At 41.0% G+C, this 20,516-nt stretch overlaps 1 protein-coding gene across 9 annotated transcripts in view; it reads left to right on the forward strand.

Moving 5' to 3' along the window:
* LOC122557816 (zinc finger protein 143-like) overlaps positions 1 to 20,516 on the forward strand; it is a 98,010-nt gene that overhangs the window by 12,418 nt on the left and 65,076 nt on the right. For 2 of the 9 annotated variants that reach the window (XM_043705895.1, XM_043705896.1), the window contains exons 2-7: positions 10,494 to 10,604; positions 15,573 to 15,680; positions 16,273 to 16,356; positions 18,865 to 18,945; positions 19,032 to 19,228; positions 19,575 to 19,649. In XM_043705895.1, the coding sequence (XP_043561830.1) occupies positions 10,494 to 10,604; positions 15,573 to 15,680; positions 16,273 to 16,356; positions 18,865 to 18,945; positions 19,032 to 19,228; positions 19,575 to 19,649 (656 nt within the window). Of the gene's footprint in view, positions 1 to 1,549; positions 1,617 to 10,493; positions 10,605 to 10,646; positions 10,751 to 15,572; positions 15,681 to 16,272; positions 16,357 to 18,864; positions 18,946 to 19,031; positions 19,229 to 19,574; positions 19,650 to 20,516 lie in introns of those variants that run through there. The other 7 variants (XM_043705898.1, XM_043705891.1, XM_043705892.1 and 4 more) reach the window with 7 other exon arrangements.

Raw genomic sequence — 20,516 nt, forward strand, 5'->3', positions numbered from 1 at the left:
TGGGGGGGGCCCAAGGGGGCTGAGAGATAAATGGGAATGGGTGGGGCTGGTGGGGAGGTAGCTAGGAAGGTAGATGAAGGTGTGGGGGTGGTGGTGATAGGTCAGAAAGAAGAAGGACAGGTAGGACAGTTCAAGAGGGCGGTGCTGAATTGGAAGATTGCATGTGGGATAATGTGGGGGGAACGGGAGATGAGGAAACTGGTGAAATCAACATTGATTCTGTGTGGTTGGAGGGTACCAAGGCGGAGATGAAGTGCTCTTCCTCCAGTCATTGGGTGCCTAGGATTTGGCAGTAGACTTGCATGTCCTTGGCAGAGTGGGAGGGGGAGTTGAAGTGTTCGACCACGGGGCAGTGGGGTTGTTTGATGTGTGTGACCCGGAGATGTTCTCTGAAATGTTCTGCAAGTTAGCGTCCTGTATCCCCGGTGTAGTGGAGACGTAGCGAGAGCAACGGATACAGTAGATGAGGTATTTGGAGGTTCAGGAAAATCTCTGCCAGGTGTGGAAGGATCCTTTGGGACCTTGGATGGAGGTGAGAGGCGAGGTTTGAACACCTTATCTTCAGCCTTGGGACCCTCCAACCACACGGAATCAATGTCAATCTCACCAGTATCCTCATATCCCCTCCGCCCACCTTATCCCAGATCCAACCCTCCAACTCTGCACCACCCTCTTGAACTGTCCTACCTGTTCATGTTCCTTCGGTGGGGCAGGAACAGGCCGAGACGATGGGTCAGCCGGGGTAGTTAGGCTTGTGGATCTTGGGTAGAAGGTAGAACCGGGCGGTGCAGGATTCCCGAATATGAGGTTGGAAGCTGTGGTTGGGAGATCCCCTGAGGTAATGAGGTTGTGTATGGTTGGGAGGTGGTGATTTGGTGATGAGAGGTGCGGTCATGGTTGAGGGGGCTGTAAGAAGAGGTATGGTCAAGTTGGCATCTCGCTTCAGCGGTGTGAAGGTCAGTGTGCCAAACTAGCACTGCACACCCCCTTGTCCGTTGGTTTGGTGGTTTGGGTTGGAGTAGAGGGAGTGGAGTGCTGTGTGTTGAGGGTGAGAAATTGGAATGGGTGAGGGGGGGGTGGACCGGTTGAGGTGGTCAATGGTCACAGTGGCAGTTAGAAATAGAGATTGAGGGTGGGCAACAGACTGGCATGGTGTCCAGGTGGATGGGGTGTGTTGGAGGTGGGCGAAGGGGTCCTCGGAAGATGGGTGGGAATCTTGATGGAAAAAATAAAAAGTGATTCCTTATGAACGGCTTTTGCCCGAAACGTCGACTCTGCTGCTCCTCGGATGCTGTCTGACCTGCTGTGCTTTTTCAGCACCACACTCCCGACTCTAATCTCCAGCATCTGCAGTCCTCACTTTCTTCATGTTCCTTCCCACCTATCACCTCCAGTTCGACCGATCACCATCACCCCATACCTTCATCTACCTATCGCATTCCTAACTACTTCCCCCCCCCCCCCCCCATTTCTCTCTCAGCCCCCTTGCAACCCCCTGCCCCATTTCTGATGCAGAGCTTATGTTTGAAACGTCAACTCTTCTCCTTAGATGCTGCCTGACTGGTTGTACTTTTTGACTGTGAATTTTTAAGAGTCAAATTGAATAATGAAGACAGGTAATTATGATCCTTTTCTAGCTTGTTTGCAGAGGAACAAACCAACAATTAGAAAAGCAATTAGTTCACCACGAAGGTGGAGATTTTCAGCTTAATTTGTTTGAAGAAACCCTTTTTGTTAGGCTTTGCTGAATTGCAAGAATAGATTCTAGCTGATGCCAAGTATAAGTGTAAGAAACCCTAAAAAAATTGTATCAGAGTATGTATATTTTGATCTAAAAAATGAACTGTCTTACTCTATTTTTCATGTTTTCAGAAAAAGTACTGCAAAATTAAACCTAATTGCATCACTTTTGCAGGTGCATGAATATAACTCTGAGAAGCTGAGTGCTATCTTTGTGATAATTTTGTATTAAAATATCAATTTTAAGTGAAATAACAAGACAAGCTTATCACTTTGTAAATAATTAGTGTGGCTGCAATTTTGGCCATCACAATATACAAAACTGAGATTTTTAACTGTTAAAAGGGTACAATAAATCACAAGCTTCCTGAAGAAGGGCTTATGCCCGAAACGTCGATTCTCCTGTTCCCTGGATGCTGCCTGACCTGCTGCGCTTTTCCAGCAACACATTTTCAGCTACAATAAATCACAGCCAAACTGATGCAGGGCTTAGTTTATGGAAACCAATTAAGTAAATAAATGATTTTATCACAAGAAAAGAGAAGACTCACAGGAGATATAATTATCGAAGAGTGTGGTGCTGGAAAAGCACAGTCGGTGAGGCAGCATCTGAGGAGCAAGAGATTTGATGTTTCGAGCATAAGCTCTTCATCAGGAATAGGGGTGCGGCCCAAGGGGGCTGAGAGATAAATGGGAAGGAGGTTGGGCGGAGGGTAGGGAAGGTAGCTGGAAATTCGAGCTGGAAATGAAGGTTTGGGTGAAGGTGATAGGTTGGCGAGGATGGTGAAGTGGATAGGTGGGAAGGAAGATGGACCGGTAGACAAGAGGTCAGTGCTGAGTTGGAAGGTTGGATCCGGGATAAGGTGGGGGGAGGGAAATGGGGAAACTGGTGAAGTCCACACTGATCCCATGTGGTTGCAGGGTCCCAAAGCAGAAGATGAGGCATTCTTCCTCCAGGTGTTGGGTGGCTAGAGTTTGGCGGTAGAGGAGGCCCAGGACTACTATGTCCTTGGCAGAGTGGGAGGGGGTGTTGAAGTGTTTGGCCACATGGCAGTGGGGTTGTTTAGTGCCTGTGTCCCAGAGATGTTCTCTGAAATGTTCCATGAATTGGCGTCCTGTCTCCCCGATGTAGAGGAGACCACATCGAGAGCAATGGACACAGTAAATGATGTGTGTGGAAGTACAGGTAAATCTCTGTCGAATGTGGAAGGATCCTTTGATTGGATGGAGGTGATGGGGGAGGTATGGGCACAGGCTTTGCACTTCTTGTTGTGGCAGGGGAAGATGCCGGGAGTGGAGGGTGGGTTGGTTGGGAGGAAGGGGTGGCGTGGTGGGAATGGGCTCTTCAGAACACAGATAGGGTTGGGGAAAGAAATATACCCCTCCTGCTGTGGTCTGTTTGTAGGTGGCGGAAATTAGATTAGATTAGATTAGATTACTTACAGTGTGGAAACAGGCCCATCGGCCCAACAAGTCCACACCGACCCGCCGAAGCACAACCCACCCAGACCCATTCCCCTACATTTGTGCTGGAGGACATTGTCGACCACGTGGGAGGGGAAATTGCAGTCTTTGAAGGAGGAGAAGGTCTTCTGGGATGTTCTGCGGTGGAATGGGTCCTCCTGGGAGCAGTTGCGGTGCAGGGCGGAAGAATTGGGAAAAAAGGATAGCGGTTTTACAGGAGGCAGGGTGGGAGGAGGTGTAATCCAGGTAGTTGTGGGAGTCTGTGGGTTTGAACTAGATGTCTGTGTTGATTCAGTCGCCGAAAATGGAGATTGAGAGGTCCAGGAAGGGGAGGGAGGTGTTGGGGAGGGAAGATGATCCAGGTGAACTTGAGGTTGGGGTGACAGGTGTTCATGCAGTTGATGAACTGTTCAACCTCCCTGTGGGAGCACAAGGTAGCGCCAATACAGTCATCGATGTAGCAGAGGAAAAGGCGGGGAGTGGTGCTGGTGTAGCTTTGGAAGATGGACTGTTCCACATTCCTGATAAAGAGGCAGGCATAGCTGGAGCCATGACCGTCTGTGCTTTTCCAGCACCACACTCTTCGACTTGATCCCCAGTCTCTGCAGTCCTCACTTTTTCCGAGGAGATATAATTGTCCTTTTAGGATACTAAAGAAATCAGATCGGTGGACTTTGATTAAATTTTCACTTTGCCCAATAAGAGTATTGTTGTGATTGTAACAAGGTTAGCCAGGTGAACCTCATAGAATAAGAGTTCCCTGATTGGGGCTGTTTATCTGGTCCAATCAGAAAGCCCTGGCTGACAGATAAGTTCAGGAGTGTCATAAATCCTGTTCACTCTGAGAGCTGGTTCTGAGGGAGCTGCATCAGTGTCAGGGACTCTCCATGCGTAAATAAAGAGTGACCCAGTTACTCCTCTGTGGAGTTATTTCAAGTACAATGAGAGAACGGGGCTTCAGTTTGAAAGGGCATGAATGTAGAGCTAATCTGCAGAAGTATTGATTCAGTGAACTAATGGTAAATCTATAGAATATGCACTTTAGAAAGGCAGTGGAAATAGGTGACATTCATTTGAGATACTCTAAGTGAATAATTGGCAACATGAAATTCCTTAAGTTTCACATGCTTGAGAGGAAAAAGTTGATTTTGGATCCATGATTCCCAAAGTGTTCTGCCAATAAGGATTTTCTCACTTTATGTCTGGGCTTATTGGCAACTAATTAATAAGGATTGATTGTTATGGTTAGTTAACATAATTATTGTTGTACCATACATGCAACTACCTTAATGGTAGAAGGTGAACAACATTATACTTAGGTTTTCTTTAATGAACAACTCCTGTGTCCCTATTGTCACAATACAGGGATAGCAAGCCAAACCAAAATCACCCTCATTATCATTAGGTTTGCAATACTGTGAAACTAATTTACTCATTGACCCTCAAAATTTCCCAATTGCACCTAACCAGACATTATGAATTCTCCAGTGTTAAAACTTAAACAAAAATTAATAACTTATTACTAATAATGTGACTTTTGCAGGACAGGATAAACAATATGTAATTAATACTTATGATCTAGAACTTAATTTTCTTGATCAGAAGTTTCATTCTCACAGACAGACACAGTTAAAGGATAAGTCAAAGAAAATAAAAGAACTGAGAAAATAAAAGAACTCTAATTTGTCAGTTCAATAAACCAATCAATGGATGCTAGGCCTTCATGAAAAGCTTGGTCAATGGCTTGTTCATAGGTCTGTAGAACTGTGTATCTTGCTTGAATTCTGAAGTCACCAGTTAATACAAGCAGTTTCAGCAGACTCCTAGAAATGTTTTCTTATTTCTTTCAGACTGTTTAATGTCTGAGAAACAATTTGATAACTTGATAGAAATTTAGAGAGTAAATCATGGCAGTTTCTGGAAGCTTCCAAAAATAAATCACACTGCCTCCTGTTAAAACCCCATCAGAGCTGTTGTTTTCTTCTCTCAAGTCAACAATCTTTACGGTTGGGACATAGGTCTACGTACTTACCAGACAAAGGAGCAATGCTCCGAAAGCTTGTACTTTCAAATAAACCGTTGGAGTATAATCTGGTGTTGTTTGATTTTTAACTCTGTGATTGGCTGATTAGTACCATTCCTCCCTTGACCAGCTGCCAGCCCAGAGCATAGGAACAGTTTGGTGTTGATTCATCTACAGTGTCTTTAGAATAATAATAATTAAGGCCAATTCCCAATAGCAAATATTTGGCTTTGTTCACAACAAAAACAGAAATTGCTGGAAAATCTCAGCAGGACTGGCAGCATCGGTGGAGAGAAATCAAAGTTAATGTTTCAGGTCCAGTGACCCTTCTGAACAACTCAAAGATCTGTATATGTTCTCTTCTTTAAAGCAAGCTGCTCTTCAAAGTTCAAATCCTAACTTCCACATAGTTCCAAACCTCCAAAAATGAATAAAATAAAAGAAAAAATAGAGAGGGCCTCTACACTACAAGCTATTTATTTGTACGGTTGGTTCTGCCATTGTGCCTGTTTCTTCAACATGTTTGAAGCATTTAGACTATTATTTGTAGAACGTGAATTTTCCTTACCTGTATTGGTTATAATGTGATTCTGGTCTCACTAGTTTAAATAGTGCTGATATTACTTGATTTTCCTATAACACAGGAATGGAAATACCATTTTATAACAGAACAGACTACTATAAATTGTGCAAAGAGATCCAAGATGGCGGTGACTCAGCAAGTCTGAGTCTATAGTGCTCCTCCCAAGACCTAGGCAAAGTGGGCCACCCTGCTCCACCACACCCACCCTCCTCCACCACACTCATTAAGTTTTTACTTAATGTAATTAGTGGTTCAGTACTAAATTTAAACAGTTCAGTCTCCTGTAAAAATGACGAGGGGGAAAGGAGCCCGTAGCTCTCAGCAGGCAGGAGCCCCTCCCCCACCCTCCCCAGCTGCAGCAGAGGCATCCACATCCGTCCCGGGGGACTTACCTACGGTGGCGAGCCTCACGGAAATAATCTCTAAACTTGATGCGAAGATCGATGCTTTCATTGAAGAGTCCCGAAGTTGATGGAATTCATTCTCGGCCGCGCTACAAAAGCACGGCCGAGACATCGAAGAAATTGAGTACTGAGTCGGAGGGGCGGAGCTAAAGGCCGCAACCTCCGAGGCCATTGCCGAATCGGCTGTGGATTGGGTCCGGACTCTCGAGCAAAGTCCGGACCTTAGAGAATCACATTGACTACCTCGATTCTCGAGGTCGTCGAAGAAATATTCGTTTACTGGGCCTTCCCGAACGGGAAGAAGAAGGCCAGCTTACAAGGTTCCTTGAACAGTGGCTTCCACAGCTTTTAGATCTGGAGGCTGGATCAGGCCAGGTAAGGGTGGAATGGGCTTACTGGGTTGCAATACGTGGGCCCGGATCGAACCAGCGCCCCCGCCCTGTCCTGTTCCGGCTGCAGAGCTATAAGGTGAGGGAGATGCTCTTGGAAGTCTCCAGGAATCTTGGGAAAGATCCCCAAGCCATGACTTATAAAGGATCCAAGATTATGTTATTTCAGGACTTTTCCCCAGCTCTGGTCTGAAAGAGGAAGGCATTTGATGAAGCAAAGAAACATTTAAGGGATTTAAACATTCAATACTCCTTGCGCTACCCAGCTATACTACGCTTCAGCCATGAAAGGTCCGTGTATAACTTCGGATCACCAGAGAAGGCCAAGGAACTTTTGGACTCTCTTAGATAAATTATAAGAGTTAATTGATGTTGTCTTGCCCTACCCCCACCCCGGTTTACCCCCCTTTTATTTCCTTTCATTATCTTACTGTTTAACATTATCTCCGGGGGGGTGGGAAGAAGGGTTTATTTATTCATTCTTTACTTAGTGAATTTATGTTCATATATGGTATTAACATTACCAAATATATCCAGGTATTGGTGTGGGTGGGGGGTGGGTGGGGGATAGGGTACTCACTCTTAGTTCTAGTTCAGTAGTATACTTGAATTTTCTTTATCCTATCGTGGGGTGCCTGGGTCAAGGGTGGGGCACTGGTTGGGAGAGGTTATGATGGGTTTTTTGGAAAGGAAGTGATGCCCCCTGGGAATAAGGGGGAAGATCTCTGTTTAAATATGTTTTATACTTTTTTTATTATTTAGAAATAGTTTTTTATTATATTGATCTAAATGTATTAAAGAGCTTTTATTTTTGTGAATTTTATATGCTCTCTGCTCGGGATGTTTTGGATAGGGTTCCTTCTCCCGGGGGGTCTCGGACTTGCCCGGTGATTATGGATGATCGGTCGATTAAATGGTGCGCCTGGAATGTCACTGGGAGTAATTCACCAATCAAAAGGAGGAGAATATTATCAAACCTCAAGAAAGAGAGGATTGATATAGCTCTCCTATAGGAGACACATTTATTGGATAAAGAACACCTGAAATTACGACAGGGAAGAGATTGTTTTCCATTCTCTCTTTCTGTGCAGGGAAAAATATTTTGGTAAACTGGGTGGCTGTGGGCCCTCATGGACTTTCGAGTTGGCACAGAATAATTATGGAATATACTCCCCCGACTTCCTTACAAATATAGTGCACCAGGAGAAAAACCAAATTATTCCATAAAAAAATGGCAGCCTTTCTTGAATTACACAAATACAGATATCTCGGTCATCCTACAAGGGCCTTTATTTAATTGAGAGGGTGAACCTGGCTGGTCCGGGGCCCCCGGGAGAGGAATCCCGCATGAATACAGGTTTTGTTGTGATCTGATGTTAACACATTCCAAGCATGTATATCACTGCTCAATTTATGTGTTATCCGTTGGGTTTTTTTTTCTCTGGAATAATGTAAGAATTTTAATCATACACTCTGGTTAGTTGTAAGTTAGATGAGTAGTTAGTTGAGTTTTGTCTTTTTTTTTCTCTTGGTATTTCTTTTTTCTTGTTTAATAGACTTTGGTTATCATTTATTTAAGATTTAACTGTATATCAATATTTATATTTGGGTTTTTTTTTAGTTTTCTTTTGTAAACTTGTAAAAACATGTTAAATTTTCAATAAAAATATCTTTAAAAAAATTGTGCAAAAAACAAGATCCTTAAATGCAGTTTTTTTTTTACTAAACCTGTTCTGAACCATTATGACACAACTCTGAACTAGATGGGACTTGAACCCAGGCCTTCTGATCCAGAGTTAGGACACTACCACTGCACCACAAGAGTTCTAGATCTATGCCGCATCTTCTGACGCATTGTCTAATGTGTAGTAAATATTAGCACAGACACTGGGGAGAACTGTTGTTGTCTTTGATAAATGCACTATGTAATCTTAAATTTGAGCTAAGCAGGTAGACCGTGCCTGATCTTGAGATCCTGTCTAAAAGCTGATCTTTAAAATGACCTCCACAATCTGACAGGTGAGGATAATCCTCACTGCAGGAGTTCACTCTTTCTTTTCCATGTATGGATCAAGGTGGTGACATCTGGAGCGGACTTTGCAAAACCCCAGCTGAATGTGGATATGCAAATATCTCCTGTTGAAATGACACCTTGTCACATTGCTAAGGATTGATGGTAGACTGAAGGAATGATAATTGGCTGCATTGTTTTTGTTTTGCTTATTATGGACCAGACATATTTGGGCAGTTTTCACTTTCACAGCTGTGTAAAATAATATGTCACTTGCTTTGCTGCTGTCTACCAAAGCTGCGATTTAGTAATCATTTCTTGTGAAATAAGCACTTAAAAGATACAAAAACAGTTTGTAAAACTGTAGTTGGTTGCCAGTTTAGTTCATTTTGCTGTTGTTTGTGCTTCTCAAAGAGTTTGAAGTTTGACTGCTGTTATTAGAATATGATTTACTTTAAACACAATCATGACGTTATGTAAGGGTATCAATAAAGATATTATCAAAGTGGAAAGCAATTCCATGGAAATATAAAATTTGAAAGAAGAATTTCAATGAAAGAATATAATATTGTTTATTTCAACATGATACTAAAGTCCTTTTGCTATTGCAAGGATGGCAAATTATGTTCTAATGATTTGAAGGTCACTGTATTGTTCTATCCTTAACCATTTTGTAAGTTGCTCTGCAGACAGTACTTGGTTAATTTCTTGCCTACCTATATATTTTAACCCACAACCATCCAGCATATGCCATTCGTTGATTGAATCCGTGAGCAATCATCTTGTTAATACTACTGTTGAACTGACCACTAAGTGATATGCAGGAGTACCTGGCATGAGTTTTAGTTCATCTATTTCTTTTTTTCCCTACTCATGTCCCTACCATCTAGTAAACATATCTCCTGATGGCCAAGCTGAATTTAATGAACCAACCCATGTGGGAATTATTGATACTAATTTTTGAACTATTGTACTAAATTTTGTATATTTCTCTCAAACATAAATACTCCACCAGATATAGATGTGATGGATGTAGATTCTCAGAAATGTTTTTTTTTAATCTTGTGCCAGATTTACAAAACACACTATTCTTTATAAAACTCATGTAGGGTCATTTACAATTGCATCAAAATAAGCAGTTAGAAACTGCACTTGCAGCTTTTACAGCTTGCAAGTGGTGATTAAGCTTTCATAGGCACCTGAACAATAAAAATCACGGCTTGGGTCAAAACTAAATTAAGTTCTTCGTGGAGCTTTGGATTATCTTTATGATTGACTGATTGACTATAGAATATTTACAACCATAGGACTACAATCATGTTTTGAACATTGGCAGTTTTAAAATTATTTTAACTGGAATCAAATGATATATGAAGTACCTACATTATCAGTGTCAAGTGATTGCAGCCAGTTCTTTTGCAATCAGCCCCCTAAATAGCTATATTATTAATTTTTAGGTCAGCTGGCATTTTGGGGTTCTGAACACCATCTGATCCCCGTGCATGCCAGAAGTGTGAATTTTATTGTATTTTGTTACTACTTTCAATATTCTGTACCTTTTTCTTCAATTTTACCCTTTCAAAATGTTCCTGAGAGAAAGCTGAACATGGCGATACTTAGCATGAGACATCTTGTTAAAATTATTGGATAAGAAAAATTGTTATTCAGGCTTTTAAACTATAATCGAAAGCTAATAAACTTCAGATTTCACAAACTCTCATATCATTGTGACTTTGTGAAGTTTTATTCCCACCAATTATTTAGCATGCTTTCACTATAGTTTTAACAGATTTAATTTAGTTGAATACTTGTGATGAGATTGTGTTCCTGCTGGAAATAAGTAATGCCCATTAATTCTGATTGTTTGACATTTTATCAGATATGTTATTGGCACAGATAAACAGAGAAACCCAAAGTATGGCGGAATTCCAGGGAATGGGCAACGGTCAGCATGTCACACTGTGCCTAACTGAAGCTGTAGCAGTAACAGGTAAATATCTACAAGTATTAATCTTTGTATTACAGTTTTAGAATTGTAATTTGTTTTTTCTTTTGAAGATTTTCAGGTTGAGGTTAACACCAGTGATGTGGAAGAACAGAAGGCAAATTGCACAAGACAATATGGCATTTTTTAAAGTAATTAATCTAGCAACACAATGGCTTACTGTGTAACCAAAAAGTACTGAATGATGTAGATGATTTCCACCAGTTTAAATACATTTGACTTAGTTTCCCTATTTTTGTGTGCAGTCTATAAAGCAGTGGCTAGGATTTTGCCAGGCGAATGGAGGTCTTGCCCACTGGTCTGAGAACTGTTGAGAACTCCTTGTTAGTTCCATGGTGAGGTCTGAAGGAATCAAGTGTAACTCAGATATTTAATCCCGAGCATACAATGGCCTGTTTTTGAGATTGACATCTCCATCTGCCAAGAGCTTGTGGCCAGTCAACTCCACTTATCTCTTGCACCAGCAGGAGTGGTGGCTGCTAGCACCACTGTACCTGCCTGACATCCAGAATTACAGAGGGAACACGGGTCACAGGTGAATGAGGGTGAAGTAGAATTCATGGAAGTGTAGGATCGGAGGCAAAAGCAGAAGTGTGGCCATCCGTGCTCTCTTCCCTACCCGATGCTAGCTCCCATCATTCAAAATAGCATTCTTGGGCGTGAGAGATCTCTCTCTTTCCTCTTTTCATCTGCCCCTTCCCTTCAAAGCCCAATAGGTTTTACTGGGAGGCATTCTGAGACCTATACAGCCTCTACTTAATCCCACAGCCAACTCTAAATTGCGGTTGACTCAGAGATAATGGGTATCATTTGGCATTCTGCCACTGATGGCCAAAAACCTGTCAGTCCCTTCACCCTCTGATTTAATCAAGGGCGGTTTTTCTGCTACCAGAAGACTGATGTGAAACTTTTGCCATGATTAAGGAGAGGATTAATTGCCATGGTTTCTTAGCTATAGCTTCGTAAAATCCAGCGCAATATTTGGACCAATCTAATGATTTGCAGTGGGTTGTAGAGTTTTTTTTTCAAGTGTAATATTGAATCAGCTGCCTGGGCAATTTTTTTCTCATTCATTCATGGGATGTTGCATTGCTGATTAACACCAGTTTTTATTGGCCATCCCTATTGGTGCTTGATAAATTGGTAGTGAGCTGTGTTCCTGAATTACTGCAGTCCTTGGGTACAAGGTCCTTGGAGGCTGTTAGGGAGTTTTGGGACTTTGTTCCTTCGCTGTCACTGGGTCAGTGATACAATTCGAAGTGAAGATGGCATGTGGCTTGGAGGAGAACTTTCACATGGTTATGTTCCCATCTGTATGCTGTCTTTGTCGTTCTGGTTGATGGAGATTGCAGATTTGGCAGTTACTTTGAAGGAGCCTTGGTGAGCTACTGTAGTGCACCTTATAGATGGTACACACTGCTGCTACTGTGTGTCAGTGGTGAAAGGAGTGAATGTTGAAGGTTTGGATGCCAAACAAAAAGGCTGCCTTGTCTTGGAAGGTTGGGTGATATTGGAACTGTACTTATCAGACACTCTTGTGGCTTGTAGATAGTGGACAGGTAGTGGGCAAACAGGAGGTGAGTTATTAGCTGCAGAATTTCTAACTTCTGATTTGGTCTTTATAGCTATAGTATTTGCATACATGTCTCGTCCAGTTCAGTTTCTGGTCACTGGTAACCTCCATTATGTTGATAATGTGGGTGATTTAGCAAGGGTATTGCCACTGAATGTAAAGGGGAGCTGGTTAGGTTTTCTTGTTTTACATGGTCGTTGCCAGGCAGTGATGTGAATATTACTTGCTAGTTGTTAATCCTACTCTGATATTGTACAGGTCTTCCTTTGCATGGGCATTGACTGCTTCAGTATGTGAAGAATGTGCCACCGTGTGGGCGGCACGGTGGCACAGTGGTTAGCACTGCTGCCTCACAGTGCCGGAGACCCGGGTTCAATTCCCGCCTCAGGCGACTGACTGTGTGGAGTTTGCACGTTCTCCCCGTATCTGAGTGGGTTTCCTCCGGGTGCTCCGGTTTCCTCCCACAGTCCAAAGATGTGCAGGTCAGGTGAATTGGCCATGCTAAATTGCCCGTAGTGTTAGGTAAGGGGTAAATGTAGGGGTATGGGTGGGTTTCGCTTCGGCGGGTCGGTGTGGACTTGTTGGGCCGAAGGGCCTGTTTCCACACTGTAATATATAATCTAATCTAATTGTGTACAGCGCTGAACATTGTGCAATTGTCAGAAAATATCCACATTTCTGACCTTATGATAAGGAAGATTATTGATGAAGACATGAAGATCTTTGGCATGACTGAGGAACTTGAGAAATGGCCTTGGACTGAGATGATTGACCTGTAACAAGCACAACCATTTTCTTGTGATAGTTATGATTACAACCAGTGGATTACACCTAATTCACATTGATCAGTTTTGCTAGGGTTCCTTGATGCCATCCTTGATGCCATACTTGACCAAATGCTGCTTTGATGTCAAGGCCAGTCACTCTCACCTCACCATTGCTCATTTGTCCAATTTTGGGCCACACTGTCATGAGAGCTAGATAGCCTTGGTAGAACCTAAAATTTGTACAGTAAGAGGGTTGTCTTTTGCAAATGCCACTTGACAACACTCTTGACTGCCTCTTCCATTACTTTGCCCATAATTGAAATTAGACTTACAGGGCAGTAATTGGCTTGGTTGAAATTTTCCTGCTTTTTGTGAGCAGGGTGTACCTAGGCATGTTTCCATATTGTTAGATAGATGCTAGTGTTGCAGCTGTATTACAGTGGGTTGGCAGGGGGGGTGCAATTGTTTCCAGGAAACATAATACTATTGGCAGAATGTTGTCAGGGTCCATAGCCTGTGTATTACCACTGCTTTCAGCAGTTTCTCTATCATGTGGGGTGAATTGAATTGGCTGAAGACTGGCATCTGTGATGCTGGGGACCTTTGGAGGATGCAGTGATGAATCATCCATTAGGCAATTCATCCAGCCTTCAGCATTTTCTTTTACAAAATCACTCCCCAGGTGATATTTTGTGGAGCCTTTTTCAACTGTTAGTTGTTAATTGTCTACCACCATTCCGAGATCGTTGTGGCATTGCTGCGGAGCTTCGATCTGATTCATTGGTGAGGAATTGTGCAGTCCTGTCTATTTAATTTTGATTCTGCTGTTTGATATGCAAGTAGTCCTGTGCTGTAGTTTCCATCTTAGTTTTAGATATGACTGGAACTGCATGAGGCATTCCCTCATGCACTCCCAGCTTGATGGTGACAGGAGAGTGAAGAATATCCAAGTCGTTAGATTACAGGTTGTAGTTGAATACAATTGTTCTGCTGTTGACCGTCTACAGCAACTCTTGATTGCCTAATATTGATTTGCTAGATCATTTTTGAAGTTTATTTCATTCTGGCAGTGCCACGCAACAAGATATATACAGGATTTTGTTTCCACAATGACTGACAGGAGGACTGTTGTGCAGCCAGCATCTGCTGCAGGTTGATTGGTGAGGATGAGGGTGACTAAGTTTTAACCTCTTGTTAGTCCTCCCACCCCTTGCCACATGTCCAGTTCATTGACTATATCCTTTCAGACTTGTCCACCTTGCTCAGTAGTGGTACTCTCAAACTACTATTAGTGATATTGAAATCCCTCACCCACCGTACATCTTGTGACCTAGCCATCCTCAGTGCCTCCTCCTAAAGGTATTCAACATGGAGACAGTAGGTGATAATCATCATGAGATTTCCTTGTCCATGGGATCTGGAGTCTCAGGACAGCTCTCTCCTGACTGTATATCACTGTATCTCCAACTCTGGGTAGTTTTGTCTTGCCCTGTGTCTGGGTCTGGCCATGCTTAGGGTATGATGATAGTTGTTTGGGACATTATCTGTAAGGTATAGCTATGTGAATATGACTATGTTAGACTGCTGGTTGACTCGTCAGTAGGAGTTTTGAATTAGTGTTCCAGATGTTACTAAGATAGTTGCAGGGCTGGGTGTGTCAGTCTGAGAGCAGGTGAAAGGAGGAAAGAGAAAATACTTCGTTCACAACTCTGACTGAATTGTTGAGGAGCAGGGAAGAAAATTAAGGGGTTAATTTATAGCACATAGCTTGATTAGAAAAAGATTTCGGACATCAATTTTTTTTGCTGTTTAAAATCTTCAATGTTTCCCAATGTCCTGTAGAAAGTATATATGATTGCGAGATCGAGCTGTACTAATCTGCAAGTATTTTGGTCAGTGTTTCTGTAACTGATACAAGGTTATCAATGACAGTATTGCGTTAACATAGGGATGACTAATACAGGTGTCATAGAACAGCAAACAAGCATCCACTTAGGAATGGGTGGGGAGAGCTCTTGTGCAGTGGTAATGTTCCTACCTCTGACCTGGGAGACCCAGGTTCAGATTTCATCTGTTCTAGAGGTGTGTAAAAACATCTCTGAACAGGTTAATTAGAAAAAAAATTAAAATGAACATCCTACTAAAGCAAATTAAAATATTTATTTTTCAAATTTAAAGGAATTTAGTGGATTAGTTGGTGGTTCAAAGCACTTTGCAGTGCATAAATTAATGTCTGTAGAGTGCCATGTGGCAATTTCTTGAATTTAGTTGGAGACTATGTTAAGTTCCCTTATGTGCGTGGAATGATAATTGATAAGCACAGTGTCCTCTTGATTCTATTATGCTTCAAATCCATGTTGAATGGCACGGGCAAAATTAGACAGAATTTGTTGTAATGGTCAACGTAATGGGAAAAAAATTGAATTTGGGAAATACAGAATCACAAATGTTGTGATAATGCAGCTATTGCTCAGTTTCTCCAATTGCTTTTCATCAACTACCCAATAATGTATGCGTGTGTGTGGATGTATGTAGGGAGAAAATTGTTCAACTTGTGTACAAAATTATTTTATGATATGCCCATTTCGAACAGTAATGAGTCTTTTTATTTAGATGGTGATCGACTGGAAAATATGGACGGTGTGAGTTTACAAGCTGTTACTCTTGCAGATGGAACTACAGCATACATTCAACACAATCCTAAAGGTGTAGACTTTCTGGGTGAATTTCTAATTATACAACAATTCTTCTATTTAATCTGTTTGTTTTCCATAATTTGGTCTCCTGATATTATCTAGTTTACAGCTATAACTTTCTTTCAGCTCGATGTTAAACACAAAATATATATAAGGAAGTAAATGTGTGCCATACCTATAAACCTTAACTAGTTCCAGTCACCACAATGTAAACATTTATCCACATCTTGGATTTCCTCTGTTGACATATGAATGATTCCTCAGGCACAGCCACCCTCTAATACCCCAAATTGAATGAACCTGTACATTGCATGTAAGCAATATGGGCATTAAAACACACCGACAACTCCCTTCACCACTTTAACAGCAGGAATCACTGATCATGAATAGTAAATGCAACAGATTTTCTTTTAGTCATTTTAGCCTAGGGATACTGTAAGCAATTTTAATACCCTGTTGCTGTTCTGACTGAACTCTGGTGATTCTGACCTGAACAGGGTTAGTTCCTGGAACACTACTGATCTGGATTTTGCAGCAGTGACACCACAAGTTATTACATGTTGTGCATGGAAGAACCTTCATTTTCTATGTTATAAGATATACTTAATGTTTTTCAGATGGGAAGTTAATTGATGGTCAAGTAATTCAACTAGAGGATGGTTCTACAGCATATGTCCAACAAGTTTCAGTACCAAAATCAGGTGAGTGGTGACCAAGAATGTAAGCTAGATGCAAGTTTTTTTGCTGGAACTTGCATAAGTTAACCTTATCTTGTTTTGTATCAACTTAGGTTGACAGCAGTTGCGGTATGAATGCAAATTGTGAACTTTTATTTGAATAGATAAAACTAAAAGTGAAACTGTCTCAATATTTCAGATATAATTGTATGGATTTAATTTTTTTTAAATTCAATATGACATAACATAAAACGTTGCACTTATTTCATGTAGTGTCAGAAAGAACAATACTGATGGCTTTGTATACATAAGTAATTTTAGAGATTGTCACTTATCAGCTGTTGTTGTTTGTGTCAGGAAATTGTGCAGGAGTCAAGAAGGGACCTAAAGTGAGGAAAGAAACAAAAATTGAAATTCTGCTTCCAAATAGCTTGCACCTGGAATAGTGTTGCCAGTGTCAACTTAATTTGTAGTTCTGTTCTAAATTAGAAGTGTGTAGGTTCCAATCTTATTACTTGACCATACTATCAAAAAATGTTGCAAGGTCAGAGATACTGTCTTTTGGGTGAGACATTAAACTTACCTGTTCCCTTAGGAAGCAGTAAAAGTCTTTAGAAGTACAGCTAGTAATAGAACTGCACCTTCCAACATGACAACTTTTCTTCTTTGATCTGCACTACCAAAGCCAATTCTCTAATATTCATTTTCTATTTGTGAACTTTGGTGTCTACAAGCTGATTGCTCCATTTGCCTTTTTGTAACCGTGATTTTTAAAAAATTGTTCTTTCTTGGAACGTGGATTTTATTGGCTGGGCCAGAATTTATTTCCCTGAGAAGGGAAAGCCTTCTGGAACGACTGATGTTCCAGGGTTTAAGTTTGCCCACAGTCCACACTGAGGAAGGGTGTTCAAGATTTTGATCCAGTGACAGTGAAGGAATGGCAATATAATTTCAATCTATGATGATGTGTTACTTGGAGGGAACGTGTTACAAAAATATCTGTAAAGTAGTTTGAAACAATATGAGGCCTTCTGTTTTCTTAAATTTGAGATGTTTGCCCATGATTCGTGTTTATCATGCATTATCTTGAGCACTCCCTCCCTCTGCAACAGGCTTCCCCACTCACTTCAGCACACTGTTCTCGTACACAACTGGTGGGTTCTCCGCGGCAAACAAATAATTTCAAATGACTCATATTTGTCGTAAAGCAAAGAGTGACATCTTCCCTCTCTGCTGGAGATACTCCCATTCAGAAAACAAAGATTTATTCCATCTAAACGTATAAAGCACTAAATTTAAATGGTTGCAATCCAAGGTGCAGATGAAATTCTTGCTGAGAAACAAAATGTAGAATTTCCATATTTTTAAATTAATCTTCCTTGGAATGTAGCATCTCTGGTCAGGCCAGCATTTGCTGCTCATCCTTAATTGCTCTAAATAAGTTGGTGGTGAACCATCTTCTTGAAAACTGCAGCATCTCTACCGTGGAATGGTACACTTGGCTGGGCCACCAGCCAATTTCAGAGAACAGTCAAGAGCCAACTTCATTACTACGTTTCTCAAGTTACTGCGTTTCTCAAGTCACACTGGATAAGGATGGCAGAATAACTTCCCTCTAGGACTTAAACCAGCTGGATGAATTTTTAAGATAATCAATTAATTGACCATTAAACTATTACTAAGTTAAGCTGTTGATTCCAGATATTATGAATTAAATATAAATTCCACCCGCTATTCTAGTAATGATTGAACAAGTTCTCCTGAGCATTGGCCTGGACTGTGATTACTAGTCCAGTGCCATTATCACTGTGCCACCATCGACCCTGTTATTGGTGTGAAATGGAGCAAATACTTGGGACATTATATGCACCAGAGTTGAGGTTGTGGTGCTGGAAAAACACAGCAGGTCAGGCAGCCTCCGAGAAACAGTAGAATCGATGTTTCGGGCTTCAGCCCTTCATCAGGAATATGCATGTTAAAAAGAAAAATATTTTCAGTGTCTTCACTGCCTTGGATAACCTTTCGTGTCCATTCTTTACATTTTCAGTTGTGATGAAGACATCACAGTGGGATACCGATCTTATACTCGCCTGATAAACAAAGAATGAAACTTTATACCTGCTATTATTGGATAGCTACAATAACAAAAAAAATTAGAAAAACTGAGCAGGTCAGGTAGTATCTGTGGAGACAAACAGAATTTCTGATGAAGTGTAATCTCTCTCCTTCGCAACAGATCTGTTTCTCTTCACTACCTGAACACTCTTTTTTCAGCATTTTCAGTTATAATTTCAAATTTCCAGCATTCACATTATTTTGCTTTTGTATCATTGGATAGCTACCTGGAGCAGGATTGCAGACTGATGTTTTTAATCTCCATAGCTCAACTGCATTAACATATAATGGTAACTTTATTTTTATGACTATGTTAGCAATACATAGGACTGCTGAGCCATTGTGGTACTACTACTTTCCTATTACAATAGCTCAAAATTTATTCAAAAACTCCTTGTGCTGACTGTTCTCTTGCAGGAGATTGTTTGCGTTTTGAGGATGGACAGGCAGTCCAACTAGAGGATGGATCAACTGCGTTTATCCATCATACACCAAAAGGTAATTCATTAGATGTTACAGTAAAACTGTCATCAAAGAACAAGGACAGTATTCATAATTTCCTTTCTTCCTTTTTTATGATAAAGATGGCTATGATCCAAATGCAGTGCAAGCAGTCCAGTTGGAAGATGGAACTACTGCCTATATCCACCATACAATACAAGTTCCACAATCTGACACTATTCTTACCGTTCAAGCTGATAGCACCCTAGCAGGATTACATACAGGAGAAACCACAGTAGATCCTGAGACCATCACTGCACTTGAACAGTATGCTACAAAAGTGAGTGTTTTTTAAATGTCAGCAGTGTAATAACACTTGACACTTTGATCTTTCGATCTTTCATTCAAATTATTTCAATTTTAATTTTTAACTTTTAATGTTTTGTATAAGTGTTTAACATACGTTTAGAGTCTTAAAATAATCTGTCAGTGTTGTCCTCGAGATGCACTACTGAAACTCCTGAGTAAAAGGGCAATGTTTGTTATTGTTAGGTGCTGAAGGTGTACATGGCAGGAAACTGAATAGATGTCAGTAGTTGTGAAAAGTAAAAATATTAGGCATCAATTTATATTACTGTTTAAAAATATTTCTTAGCATTTTATCTAATTGTATTTTTTTTGTGTAGGTAACTGCTGATGGAAGCGAGAATGTCAGTAGTACAGGATTAGTGAATGAGAGTGATCATGAGAAAAAAATGCAGGTAAACATTCATGTATAAAAGAAATGGAGCAGTAACATTGATTAATTGTGTGAAATTCCATTTATTTCACTCTGATTTCATTGATACTGTCCCTCTCATAACTCTCCTGGTACCTGTTTAGTATATTCCCACTCAGAAAAGTCTGTTTTTGGACCCAGCACCTCTTGAACCTGCATCCCTATTCCTGGACATCAGCACCCCGCCTACCAGAACACCAGCTCTTGGAGCTCAACCATGAGCAAAGGTTTTTCCAGTAACTCCTGTCCTGCAAGTGCGTACTTAGCTTGTTGCTTGCTGCTCCTCCAATCACAGGTTGCTTCACTCCCACGTTTGTTACTTGTAAAAGCACAAGAAAGAACCACCCTGTGATTGGAAGAGTTGCTCCTTGCCATTTCTTTCCATTCTGTTTATAGGGATACCTTTTCTCTGATCTGTCATAAATGAAAGTTAAACTTTTAGGGGCAATCTACCTGCCTCCCCTGTGAATTTTGAGTTCTAATTGGTAACATATTATATTTTATGTATTATGTAAGTATACCTTTTTAGGCATGAGCGCATCTTTGAATTAAGTTTTAAAAATACACTCATTTGCTTCCAGTCTTTTGGGAATGATTTTATGTGAAGAAAAATTACATGTGTAGGAGCTCTGCTTAGAAGCTGGATCATAATAATAAAGGTTACAGCAAATGTTTGTTATACAGGTTGTAGGTTTGCTCGCTGAGCTGGAAGGTTTATTTTCAGACGTTTCGTCGCCGTGCTAGGTAACATAATCAGTGAGCCTCCGGTGAAGCGCTGGCGTTATGTCCTGCTTTCTATTTATGTGTCTTGGTTTCTTAAGGTGGGTGATATCATTCCTGAGCCTTTTTC

This window comes from Chiloscyllium plagiosum, chromosome 16 (assembly GCF_004010195.1).
Source record: "Chiloscyllium plagiosum isolate BGI_BamShark_2017 chromosome 16, ASM401019v2, whole genome shotgun sequence".
In the NCBI taxonomy this organism is placed as follows: Eukaryota; Metazoa; Chordata; class Chondrichthyes; order Orectolobiformes; family Hemiscylliidae; genus Chiloscyllium; species Chiloscyllium plagiosum.